At 36.8% G+C, this 13,602-nt stretch overlaps 1 protein-coding gene across 1 annotated transcript in view; it reads right to left on the reverse strand.

Annotated features, from left to right (window-relative positions):
* Positions 1–13,602, reverse strand: part of Tps1 (Trehalose-6-phosphate synthase 1) — a 48,005-nt gene that overhangs the window by 21,790 nt on the left and 12,613 nt on the right. The window contains exon 2 of the mRNA XM_076322902.1: positions 11,431–11,587. Within this exon, the coding sequence (XP_076179017.1) occupies positions 11,431–11,587 (157 nt within the window). The remainder of the gene's footprint in view (positions 1–11,430; positions 11,588–13,602) is intronic.

Here is a 13,602-nt window from a genome sequence, read left to right on the forward strand (position 1 = left end):
ACGAGGAAACGACGTTTCGAAGAAAACTCAACCGTCGGGAATAAGAGTAATTAATGCACTTAGGATGCGACACCGTAACGGTGAGATAAATGTAAATACAGGCGGTAATTTGTAACGAGATTCGTTAAGTCGGTCGAACGAACACGCGCGGAGATGATCTTTAACCCTTAAGTAGACGCGTGGGTCTAATGAAGCCCCCCCCCCCCCCCCCCGCTAGAGTACATTGTACGTATAATGCAGTCTGATGTGCAATATTAGATGTGTTTCAAATTAAATTTGAACCAATTTAATACACCGGACGAAGATCATGAAAAAGTGGTATTCATTAGTGATCGAAATAAAAAAACAGTTTGAAATTTTACATTACCGATACGAACTTGCCTATTTAAGGGTTATAGTCAATTTCCCAAAACATTAAGATTTTTTACGAAATGAATTTATTCCCCATTTTTCACTCAGAATGATCGGTGTAAAAGTTTATACGTTTGCGAGGCAAACCAGAAATAAGGGGCAGGTATTTTTCGTACCTGTGCTAAAGAAGTTCAAGGAGTGAAACTACCCTCCAAGATTTCGTATCGTATTATGTGTAAAACTATTGAAGATAAAAGGAACTTTTACGAACGAAATTCTTAGGGCTTGTGACGGAGAATAGTGAATGTGCATCGGTAAGAAAATTATGAAATCATATTTAAACACTGTTCCTTGTTGGATTTAGATCGGTAAGAAAATTATGAAATGTATTTAAACACTGTTCCTTGTTGGATTTAGATCGGTAAGAAAATTATGAAATCATATTTAAACACTGTTCCTTGTTGTATTTAGATTTTTGTGACGTATTAATTGTCAGAGGATAGTCTACCTGTATTGCGATTGTAATCTATAACACTATGTATTGGTACTTTCTGATTGATGGTTTGTGCAAGACTGTTTGGGCACAATGTTGTACAGTAGGTGACTCATCCACACAGATACACAAATATAAATAACACGCATATGTTATAACTAATTATGATCTTGTAAGATGTCGCGACGAGTACGACGATCTTACATCTCCATATAATTGTTATTATAACGTTTTTATTGCGCCGATTAAAATAAAGTGAGCACGTCATATTGGGGGACCCTCAAAATCAGTACCAAATAAGAATGTACAGCAATTTGACTAAGAATAAATTACCATCGAAAACTCTTAAAAATTTACTCGGAAAATTTCCTCGAGTTCTAAACAATTTTCAAGATAACGTAACACGCGTGCATAAAAATCTTTCGTCTAAATAAAAATTTCGAGCAACGAATGGAAAATGAAGAACTTTTAATTGTTCGAGAAAATTTACTATCGAAATTAGAAAACGAAATTACATTTCACGTCGAACAAAGTGAAATGTTTATCTTAATAAAATGACTATACAATGTTTTCATTGGCCGTCTATTATTCGCACGAAACGTTGCTCATCTCTGAATGAGATTATAGAGTACGAAAACTATCATTGTCATTGATACGTAAATAGAGCATCTCGTTAGACACGATACCTCGTTACGCGTTCGTTTCTCTCGAAAATCACTCATCCTTGAGATATAAACGAAGTCTTCGTACCCAACACGGGGTCGCGCTTTTTTTAAAAACTAACGAGGACGATGAGGTGTAACGTTCAAGACGTATCGTACCTCGACCATGCAAGCAACAAGGTGTCTGAAACCCGACCAAGAACGTTGGACAAATTGCTAACAGGCAAGATGATCATTTTTTTACTAAAATCATTCTTGCGCTAATAATATCTCTATTTATTTATAAAAAAAAAGCAAGTACAATTCTATATTATCGAAATTTCATTTGTTCCAATTATTCGATGATATTGCAAAAAATAAGTTCCTTTATCTTATCTCTATCCTCTTATCGATTCAAATATGTAGAAATGATTTAAAAAAATATACCTGGATTTTTAAGTTCAAAACGAATTTCAATTCACCGAATAAGATTGTTCGATTTATTCGTGAAAGATACGACGAACATTTACTGTACACACTGTACAAGACGAACTAATAATTCACCCTCTTTGAAGCCTCGCGCGATTCTAATCGGGAGGACGATTAGGGACGATTGAGTCGTTTCACGAACAATGAAATTCGATTAACTCGATACGTATTCGTCGATTCGGTTGGTGGTCATTAGGTCGATCAGTTTGGCCGGCTTGAAACACGCAGACGGCCACTTGGTCGAGTTCAAGTTCAAGCTTTGAACATCAATATGAATCGCGAGGTATCGCGACGGCTACAATCGCTGCGCTTGAACATCTCTATTACCGATGATGCTTCTTCCTACTTCGTTTAATCATTGTTAACTACCATCGTTTAACGAACAATTCTCCCGGTTGGAATTCTCGGGAAACTCCATGACACATTCGTGAGAATTTCACAACGTAAAAACGAGACGAAGAAATTGCTCCTCTACAAAGTGATACCGACAATGAGTAATTCGATGCTGAAATAGTTTCACGCTTTGAATAGTTGTGACGCTTTAAATAGTGGTGATGCGAAACAGGAGATCAGTCACGCGTCTTCCTAAAATAGTTTCCAAACACTCTGTATATCGGATGTTTAGACTGTCGTCTATTAAAGAATTAATAATCTATCTCCACTAATGAAGACAGTGTACGAGCTAAAAACTTCCATCTAATAAAATTTATAATCGATCTTGTCCGATAAAATATCGAGATTTAATATCGAGAAATGAAACGGAGAATTACGTTTTCAAGTATCAAGATACAACTTTGAAGCTAATAGTAGTGAGCTGAAGTAGTAGAATTTTAATCTTCGGCCTTGTATCGTATATCACACGTGCATCTCGTCGCCTTGGATGTAAATAAACAGTAAACATTGTTTTAACGCTACCACCGAAGATGAATCTCGGAAAGTAGCTAGTTTAGGATCGTTGCATCTTGATACTTTCTCCAAATTTATTATTTTATAAAATTCTGTCATAAAAAAGATCCTGAGATTCTGTTTAAAGAAATAAAAGTGACTTTCAAATTTTATCTACATCTTCGCGCATAAAAAAAGAACTATGTCTTTCTCGAAGCAACACAACTTCCGCAAGCAATGCTAATTACGAGCGATACAATCCTATTATTTAAAAAATAACAACAAGTAATTTCCGTATCGTTAAGTTGAACTAAAAAGTGATCGAATATAAAAAATACAGAATGCACACATTTCTGAAAGTCTTCAATTATTCTTTAATCACCCTGTAGAATAAAAGCAAAGTCTCCATAAATAGTTCTAGGCACGTAACGAATATCGCCCGGATTAGTTCAAAGTTTGTTTAGATTAACCTTCGTCCCTATATTTCGAGCGAGCAAGTTGCTATCGATTCGCACCTCGAACGAAACACATTTTCTCCAAATCCAAGAATAGTAATCGTTAAACAAACTAAACCGAAGAAAACTCATTCCAGTAGTCGAAGCGTGTTCGATACGAATGGAGAAACTGTATGTTCTCAAGTCGAACTAGTTTCGTTATTATTCGGTTCGGGAATGTTTGGTTCCGAAGTATAGTTCGTTTCGATTGGTTAGCGTTGGAGGAAATATAAGTCGACTTTTGCCTCTGTTACTTGTTCTAAAATACTTTTAGAAAACGTCGAGAAGTAAGGGTAGTCTTTAGTTACCGACGTTTGTCAACAGTGTTCCAAAATCTAGCACTTTCCGCTTCGTTGATGCGCTCTTGTTTATTTATTCGTATAAACTATCTAAAAAACGATAACACGACATACTCTCACGAATAGTCGCAAGAACCGAGTTGTTAAAGGAATCGAAAGGGACAAATCAGAGTTGAAACTTGAACAGTTAGCACGAATTCTTGTCATGTGATCCGTAACACAAAGATCGATCTTGAAAGAAATTGATCCTAAACAAGGAAGTCTTACGAAGGAGTATGGAGGAAGTTTAATTAACTCAAGGATAGCTGGATAGTTTATTTGACCATTAAGATTTTGATAAAGGCAGTAAGCATCGGTCAACTTCCTACGAGTTCTCGGTGTTTGCATTGTCTGTTAAAGATAGGATCGTAATTATAGTGGTCTTACCCATGATGCGATCTAAATAATTTATAGGAAGCTAGATTCGAAAATTGATGTTGAGTAATGGGTTTTGGGGGTAAACGAAATCAGTAGCTACGTGAATCCAAGTGTACGAATTTATGGACTCGAGTGTTTTCATCGAGTTGGTAACGGTCTCGATTGTGTGGTTGGCAAAGACGAAGTATCAAAAATCACGCAAAGATCGGTTACACTATCATTACTGGTGAGAGAAACTTCATTTGATAGCATTGAGATAGACACGGGCGCGATAGTTGCGAAAGAATCTCATTACACTGTACTTGAATGTGTCCAGTTCGAGGTTATTAATTCTACACCGGGTTTCAAGTGCGCATAAATCAGATTGAAGTAAAAGGAAGAATTTTAAATCGTGAACGTGCAGCGGGTAATTAACATAAAAAAAATTGTTTACAAGCTCGTTAATGAGAATAAGGAAAAAGAGCGGCCTTGGATGAGAGCGGAATGCCCGAAGAAGCGCTGAAATTATCGGAGCAATGATTAAGGAACTTAACGACTTGTTGTCCGATCGCTAATAACTTCATAATCCAGGTAAAAAATTATCCCGGAAAATCGGAAGAATGTGGCTCGTGAAATAAGGTTTTGCTATCTACCGTGATGAAAAATGTTTTTAAATCTGTGAAAAAAAATAATGATCGACTTGTTGTCGATCTTTGAGCACAGACGTTAAGAAATTAGTAAATATCAGGGGTAATACCTAGACAGTTTTTTATAGACGTTTGAAATTCTATCGATTATCAAAATTATTTATTTTTCTATTATACATCAGTTTTTTCCTCTTCGCTATTAATTATTTTTAAATATTAATATTTTCTGCTCGGGGATGTAAATAAAGCACGTTTCTTTTTCGATAAATGTTGCGATGATAATCGAGTACCGATGATAAATACAAGAGGAGATTTTTAAGCAGATTATCCTTTAAACAAAGTATCTACTGAAATTGATCCATAATTTTTCGCGTTAAATCTATCTATTTTTTTTCGTGAATAGGTCTTATCTAATATGAGGGTAAAAGAACGCGTTAACTCGGCCGATTGTGACAGTATGTACCGTGTTGTCACAACACGAGCCCCGAATATGACTTTTGCACTCGGGTGAGAGTTCGGTGAATGCTTCTCTGAACAGATACGAAGAGTAAGCAAACAAAATTATCAATTATCAGCAAGCATGGCCACGCAAGACGCAAGAAAGTATATACGGTCGGTAGTCATCGTGTACATAGGCGTAATCAGTATCGAGACTCTCGATAGATCGATTTGTTTTTGGAGCAAGTCTTGTCGAACTGGGTGAAACTAGGGAAGATACACAATCGAGAGAAAACACAAATGATTCGTTTAAATCATGAGCGAGCATCGTCACTGTTACACCAATAATAACAATAAAGTCAATACGACCGAAGAATAATACGGTCCTTCGATACGAGCCTTTACAAAGAATCGAGACATCGATAATTGCTTTAAAGAACTTTACTCGTATAATTACCCAGATGAAAATTTCTACGAAATGTTTCGAATGATAAAAGTCGGTCGAGAATTTCCCGACACGTGTCCAAAACGGTAAAAGTATGTGATACTAAAACAATTTATTTATCGTTTTATTACTTTAACGGTAGCTAACTCCAATATACGAGGGTCAAAAATAACACGAGAGAACGAGACACAGTTAAGTGGTGGGGATATACTGCGCGACAATCAACGAGGCAGAACCGCGACAGTTAACGAGGCAACAGTGTACTATCGCTTGGAGAAAAAACCCTAAAATGAAACGGCAATTTTTGCGATTTATGTACACCAGAAAAAGTACTATTTTGTTGAATTGTTGTAAATACGATTTGAAAATATTATACGCATCGTGAATTCTCCTTGAGACGAATTAATACCTACATTAACAATTATTGTACTATTATATTTTATTCACTTATGAAAAAACTTATCCAAAAATCTTACGCAAAAAGTATGCAGAATATATTTAATAAATTACCTTAATACCATTTCTCTCGCATAAACGTATACATTCTGCACAACTCACGCGCTATAAATGCACAATGTATGCGGTATAATAATTATGTTACTCGTCGGGGCAACTGTTTAAATACATCGATATTCTATCTCCATTTATTGAACACAATCCAATTTTCCGTTGAAAATTATTTTTCTCCGATAGATTATCAGAATGTAACAACAATACAAACATTACCGCGTACGATAATATTAATCTTCCATTGCAATTTTTTACGCATTAAAGTCAATTTCATTTTTTCTAAATAATTCGACAATATTCTCTTCTATAAAAGTTAATTCGAAGCATCCCGAAGTACCACAATTTTAAACATTTTCTAAACAATTTTTTCAAACTTTTCCAGAAACCGTAACCTGCAATCGATGATCCCTACTGGTTCGTTAATGCGTCGTTCGAGTGTTCGGCGCGAAATATAAACAACCGATTAAAAGAATTTCAATGCGCGCAAAATAAATATTAACGAAAACAAAGATAACACTGTTTCTGGAAGTATCCGCCCGTACGGTAATAAACCAGTGATTTATTGTCGACAATTAAAACGAACATCGTGACGATTAAATAAATTGGTGGAAGCAGGAAACGGTTAATTATTCGCGTGACCCGTGCGAGATTTCACGCTCGCGATTCGTTATACATCGTAACGGACGAATGGAATATTTTTCGTTAACTCGATCATAATGGAACATTACGAGCAACGTGGGGAAGAATGAGTCAGACGTGGCGAGCTGTCGCAAATAAACTGTCAATGCCAAGGTCGACGCACACAACGCTGTCAAAGAACCGTAATGAACGTGTCGCGTGGGTGTTGCATGACGAAGAACGTCGTCGTTCATGCAACACGATCGTGATGATGCCTCGAAATCGTGACGTATCCCGTACATCACGGACAGAGATTACGATTTAAAATTGCACGATGAAACAAACGTTTCCGTAACCTCTTTCCCTTCGATGGTCGATAACAGGAAGGTTGGAACCATTTCTTAACGAAGGAGAAAATTTTCTTGGAAACCACCACCAACGGTCTACGTTTCATTCGAAAAGAAATATTGCTCTTTTATGTACGCTCTTATCGTGTACTCTTGTATCCTAGTATTGGCTTTATTGTCGGCGAAACGACTGCTATTTACTTTTAGTGACTCGTAGCTTAGACCTTAATCAATCTTGCAATAACCGACGTAATATAATAGTACCATAATGTTGCAATCAATATTGAAAGGCATTCTCATAAGAAGTTACGAATACGATTAAATTTGAATTGTGTTCGTGGATTTTAATGTATTTCGCGACGGGGAATACTTGTCCAGATAAATCGTTTGAACAACGAACGAAAGATAAATTACTTTGAATGCGTTATTCGTACCATTGAAATTTCGATACGAATTGTGCAATAAAATTGTTCTATTTTGAAAGAAGAAGAGATTGTTTCAATAACCATTAATCGAATAAACGTTGCAAATAAATAATTCTACAGAGTTCTCGTCCATCTATGGTTTCTAACTACTTTACGATCTTGAACGACAGAAGGATCGGAAAAATCGTATTTATGTGAAAAAATGAGTGTTTTGCAATTGTGCAAATAGTCCACTCATAGTAAACCAGACTTCTTGAAAACATTCCAAACTATTCCCCCGTCATTTTTCCAATCCGCAACGAAGAAAGAGATATGATTTGTTCTAGTTTCTAGAATCGCCCTGTATTGTTATCGTATGATTCGGTTTCTTGGAATTTACAGTGCTCGCTTTCGTCTGAAACTTTTCCGCTCAATAGATTTACATACGTGTGTATGTGTACGTACGCGCGATGTTTCATTGCCCGTTCTTAGCTGATTGTTTTATGGCTTAACTTAGATAAAAGATACAACTTTGTATTTGAACTTTGGTACCATGAAATAGAGTTACTTTATACGCAGGTAAATCGCAGGTATTTATAACCGATAATAGCTGTAAAACGTTAGTCACACGTTCGTATTTGAAACTATAGTGCCAAAGCCGGTGGTTCGAAATTTATGGTAATTAGCATGTGCATTATGCACCTATTAGATCGAGTCAGGAGTTACTTCCAATTAGAACTTGCAACGAACGCATGCACGGTCTTTCAGGAATCCACTCCGAACTGTCAATCTGAGGTTAAATTAATAACAGCACGTTAACTATACCTTACCTCTTTTGCATACTTGTCAACACATTCTACTCGCTTATCTTGGTGCACGTACATTCAAATATACGTTCAATAGAGACGTTAAATGGAATAAAATGAAAATAGAAACGATTTCGAGCATCCAACGTTACATTGTATTTAATAATTCTCTGTACGAACAGTTTTGAGAAGTTCCGATGACTCAGATTACAAACTGGAGCAAACTGTTTTCGACGTAAACTTACAAATTTCCGAATTAACATCGAACCTTTTTCTTGCGCAACCATGACACGAGAAATAAACTTAACGTTGGCACGGTCCAACGTTACTGAGTTTTGATAAAAGAAAAAAATCACGATACAAATTGAGGAAACACGTATCAACGATTAACGATACTAAATAAATCGTTTCGTTTCAAGCTTTGCGAGAAAAAAAAATAAACTCGAATTATTTATAGAACAACCCGATAAGATATTTTCGCGATGTCAATCGAAATTATACTGCGTGGGCGCGCAACGAGGGAAAATTATATTTAGAGCATTTCTTACGTGTTCTGTACAGAATACGAAAATAAACGAGTCCCAAAGCGTGTTCAACCATCATGAAAGTTCCGCGGTATTTCAATCTTCGTGCAAAAACATTAATTGTTTTCTTCGACCGTGAAATACGCACGATTGTAAGCTTCACTTGCCATATTTATTCAATTACATTGGTATTAGAATCTCTTTGCAGATTAAATAAACGGATTATTAATAAAACTTTCATCAAATATGGTTTCACCGGGAATATTATCTATTGATCGAAATACGAGCCAGCAAATTGATTACACATCGACTCATCGACTATCGTTGTGAGTATATTTATGCCTTTATTAAAGAAATTTTATCATGACGTATCGATCAATCATGTGGACTACTTTGGAGGTGCGTAACTTTTAATCTAAACCTTCAAAACCAACTCTAACTACGTATTCTTCAAAATTTGCGTACGAACAGTCGCCATTGTTTCGCGAGCCAATTTAAAATTGAAACCTACCGCTATTTTGTACGGAAACAATTAACGAAATATATATCGCGTACTATTCAGCTAGTTTCAAACTGTAATCGATACAAATACAATAAATACCATCCAATAGCATTTTGTAGTTATAAATTATAAAAAAACTCGCAGCGTTTGTGAAATCGATCGTTTCAAATACGATTTAATAACATCGTGGCACTTCCTGTATCTAGTTCGTACCATATGTTTTCTCGTTATTATTTTTGTTGCATCGTGATAACAATAAACAGACATTAATTGTAACCATGTGATGCAACAGTAAATGACGCGTAAGTATTTCATCAGTTCAAATCGTATCTCGTTTATCTCGTTATAAGTTACTATTAATAAACGAAATGTATCACGTGAAGCACTCGAGTTTGTTAATGGTCCGACAAACTTAGAATCCGAGATTATCGCGCGGAGGTTTAGGTCGATCAAGTACGCGTATGTTTTCTTATTAGGCAATCAGTTTTTTAACAAAATTATTCGAACGATCGATTCTTTTACATTTTACGAAAATTATTTCGAAACATTCCTCGTTAGAATATTGTTGATCGCAAACCACGATCGACTCGCTAATATATATATATCGAGTATTTTAGAATAAAATCATCCGAAAACGATTTGTTTCGATACGAACAATTTCAATCGCAAGAATATTCTAATTCTATAGAAATTACCAATGGTAATTTTAAAGGAGACTTCGGAGATCAATATACAAACTTTATAAACCGAAACCAGTCGTATTTCTCGTTCGGTTGCGAACAGAAGAAAATGATAGAGGAAAGCATCGAGTAATTTAAGCAACTCCAACGACTTCCTACGACTTTCATTTTTTTGCAAATACAACAGTACGCCTGGAGAACGCAGTTGCACCTTTTATTCAAATGGAATCACATATTTTTACATAAATCAATTCTCGTATTTCTGTGAACGAAGGTATCAGGGTGCTGACAGTCGAAGAAACCGAGACTCCGGGGCTGAATGGAACGGAAATTACAAAAGTTCGGTGAGACGAGTGAAAATGGGATGTCGATCAAACAAACGGAGATACATATTGAGAGACCTAACCGCATTTCCCATTGAAAACAGATTAAATGTTGTACGACCGTGTGCTCCTTCGAAGACATCGAGTTTCGCGATGAGAACGCGTGGAAAAAAGAAGCTTTAAGCCTTCGTAGTCGACAGTACTGACAATTACTTTCGTTCGATCGACGATACTAACAAATACTTCCGTTCGATCATCGATATTAACAATTACTTCCGTTCGATCATCGATATTAACAATTACTTCCGTTCGATCGGCGATATTAAAAATTACATTCGTCCTATCGTCGATATTAACAATCACTCTCATTCGATCGTCGATATTAACAATTACTTTCGTTCTATCGTCGATACTAACAATTACTTCCTTCCCTGCGTGAATATTTACACGTTTGGAATTTATTTTCGGACGAATTCCTCGTTTCACGACAAAACGGAAAACGATGCGCGCGCTTATCATGACGTATGCAGATACTCGAACGGTATTATATACTATCGTCGTTTCCATGCGTACCATTAGCGTCTCTCATAAGGGGAGACCTCCATTAACTATATACGTACACCACCGCACGGCGAAAAGCATTTGCGCGACGAACGAATATTTATTCCGTAGCGCATTACTATGCTCGTCGAGCGAGTATCGTACAACTCATTCGTTACGAACGGGCTATTCGATGCATTACCACCTGCTTACGAGACACAAATTTATCCTGCGGAGTCGTCTTCGCTCCTATTTCTACCCTTATCGATCCTTATCGCGCGTGAAAACGGATCCTGAAGTATCTCGAATTATACAACATGTTGCAAGATACTGTATCAAATAGTTATGCATTCGATGCAAATATTAGTATCGTCCCTTCTACACGATACTCCTCTTATCTCCGATATTCGGTTCGTTGCATAGAACAGCTCGGAAACGTGGCTTGCTAATTGATGTTATAAGAGACACTGTCGTCGTTGCAAACGAGAACACGATGCAATCTACACGGAGTAATCACGACGATCACTTTCTTTCGATGGTAAAGGGTAACGAGAAAAATTGCAAGTCGTTCCGACCAAAAAAAAAATAACAGACGTACCTTGCGAGACAGGAGACCGGCCGTCGGTGTACGATCGTTTGGATCGGATTCGGGAATCGGTTCGTCCGGATTTTCCATGTGCATTCCCGGCCATCCAACCCAGACTCCATTTCCACTGATGACCACCGGTGCTACCGCTGTCACGAGACCACCAGCACTGAAATGTAGAAACACGCGAACGTTAGTTGGGTGGAAACCACTCAGCGTAAAGCAGGATTGTAAAAATAGCTCGTACAACGGTGCAACGCGCGGAGAAAGAAAAATCAACCCTGGATAGAATCGCGAGTATTGGCTCAGATGATCAACCTACGCGAAATCAACCTACGACCTAGTAAAAATTACTCGAACCTGTCCAAATTCTACTTACGCGTGTATAGAGTATGATACATCACTGTACAGTTTGCCAAAATGTTTGACTAAACAGAAAAAATCATTTTTTCGCGAAAAGAAACATTTGTATCGAATGTTAAGACGCGTGCTTTGTGTACTATGGGAGGCTGAAAAGATGGCAGGTCTAGGTTAAGTTTTGAGATGATCAACCTACGCGAGATCAGCCTACGATCTAGTAAGAATTACTCGAACCTGTCCAAATTCTACTTACGCATATGTAGAGTATGATACATCTCTATACAGTTTGCCAAAATATTTGACTAAACAGAAAAAATAATTTTTTCGCGAAAAGAAACATTTGTATCGAATGTTAAGACGCGTGCTATATGTACTATGGGAGGCTGAAAAGATGGCGTTAAGTTGTGGATAGATTTCGTAAGGTCTATAACCGAAAAAGAATTACTCGACGTTGTTTATATTCTACTTACGCGTGTACAGCGTATACACCTTTACATATATTGTAGTGGAAAATATTTGATCAAAGAGGAAAAATAATTTTTCCGCGAAACGGAACATTTTTATTCAATATTACGACGCATCTTTTATGTAATATAAGAAGTTGAAAAGACGTCAGGAATTGCGAATTGTATTGTGTCAGACGTTTTAGTCGGCCTCTGAGACCTACAACTCGACAAAAATTTCTCGACGTTGTCCACATTCCCCTTGTACATGGTACATTCCCCATGGTTTAACTCCCCATGGTGCACTACCACTGGCAAGTATTCGATCGCTCGTTTCAGGTACATTTAGCGAAAGAGTAGATTCCTACTTTTTAGTAGCTATTAATACGTATAATTTTATTCGACTCGCGAAATGAAATATTTGCAACGCGAATTTCTCTAAGTTTAAAGACGTAATTACATTATTTCGGTAAATAAAAATAAATTTCTAGTGCATCCTATGCACGACAGAGTACTTTGAACGGTAATGTACGTAAGATTCTGGCACATAGAAGTATCCAATAATATCGAGAATCGTGAACTTCTGCAAACATCTTATTTGAGTGAAAAATTATAAAAATAAAAAGTAGAGTTTCGATTAATCACAATCTGAGAATACATTAAAGAATATACCGAAGGAACAAAGCAAATTATTTCTAAATATTGTAAAAAGCTTACGCAAAAACTTTACTCGGATCTTGACTTCACGCATGAATAGTCGCATAATATTTGAATAAATTTTAATAACGATAACGAAAATGTTTTTCCGAATGTTTTGAAAATAGAACAGTGATTCTTAACGAGTTGATCGAGGATCGAGTTTTTGTTCTCTTTGGACTACTCGTACACGGTAACGCTTCGATGTTTCTTTGCAAATCAGGTTCGTTGCACTGTATCGATAAAAGATAGCAAGGATACCCGATAGTAGAATAAATAGTAAGGATACATCGAGTAAGTGGATCGACTACCCTCACGATTGCACGAATCTCGATATGTGCAAAAATTTGCAACCCAATTTTCATACAACTACGAAGACGTTTCGTCAATTTTGAAATTTCTTTTCTCGTGAACGTAACAAGTGCGGACAGATCGTTATTTTCGGGATTCAATTTTGCAAAATGTTTCGTTACGAAAGAGCGTTTCTCCGCAACGTTCGAAATTCGAAGCAACGAGGACCATGAATCACTTTAATCGTTAATTGCGTCGTTGAAAAAAAACTGTCCGATGAAAAAAAGGGTTCAAGTGTAGGTCATTAAAATGTTAACGAACAACGCGAGATAGGAGCACGTGCGATGCAATGTTTTGCATGCGAAACACCCGCGAAGGCCTTGTTAATCGGCTG

The sequence above is a fragment of the Ptiloglossa arizonensis genome, chromosome 11, assembly GCF_051014685.1.
Source record: "Ptiloglossa arizonensis isolate GNS036 chromosome 11, iyPtiAriz1_principal, whole genome shotgun sequence".
NCBI classification, from domain to species: Eukaryota; Metazoa; Arthropoda; class Insecta; order Hymenoptera; family Colletidae; genus Ptiloglossa; species Ptiloglossa arizonensis.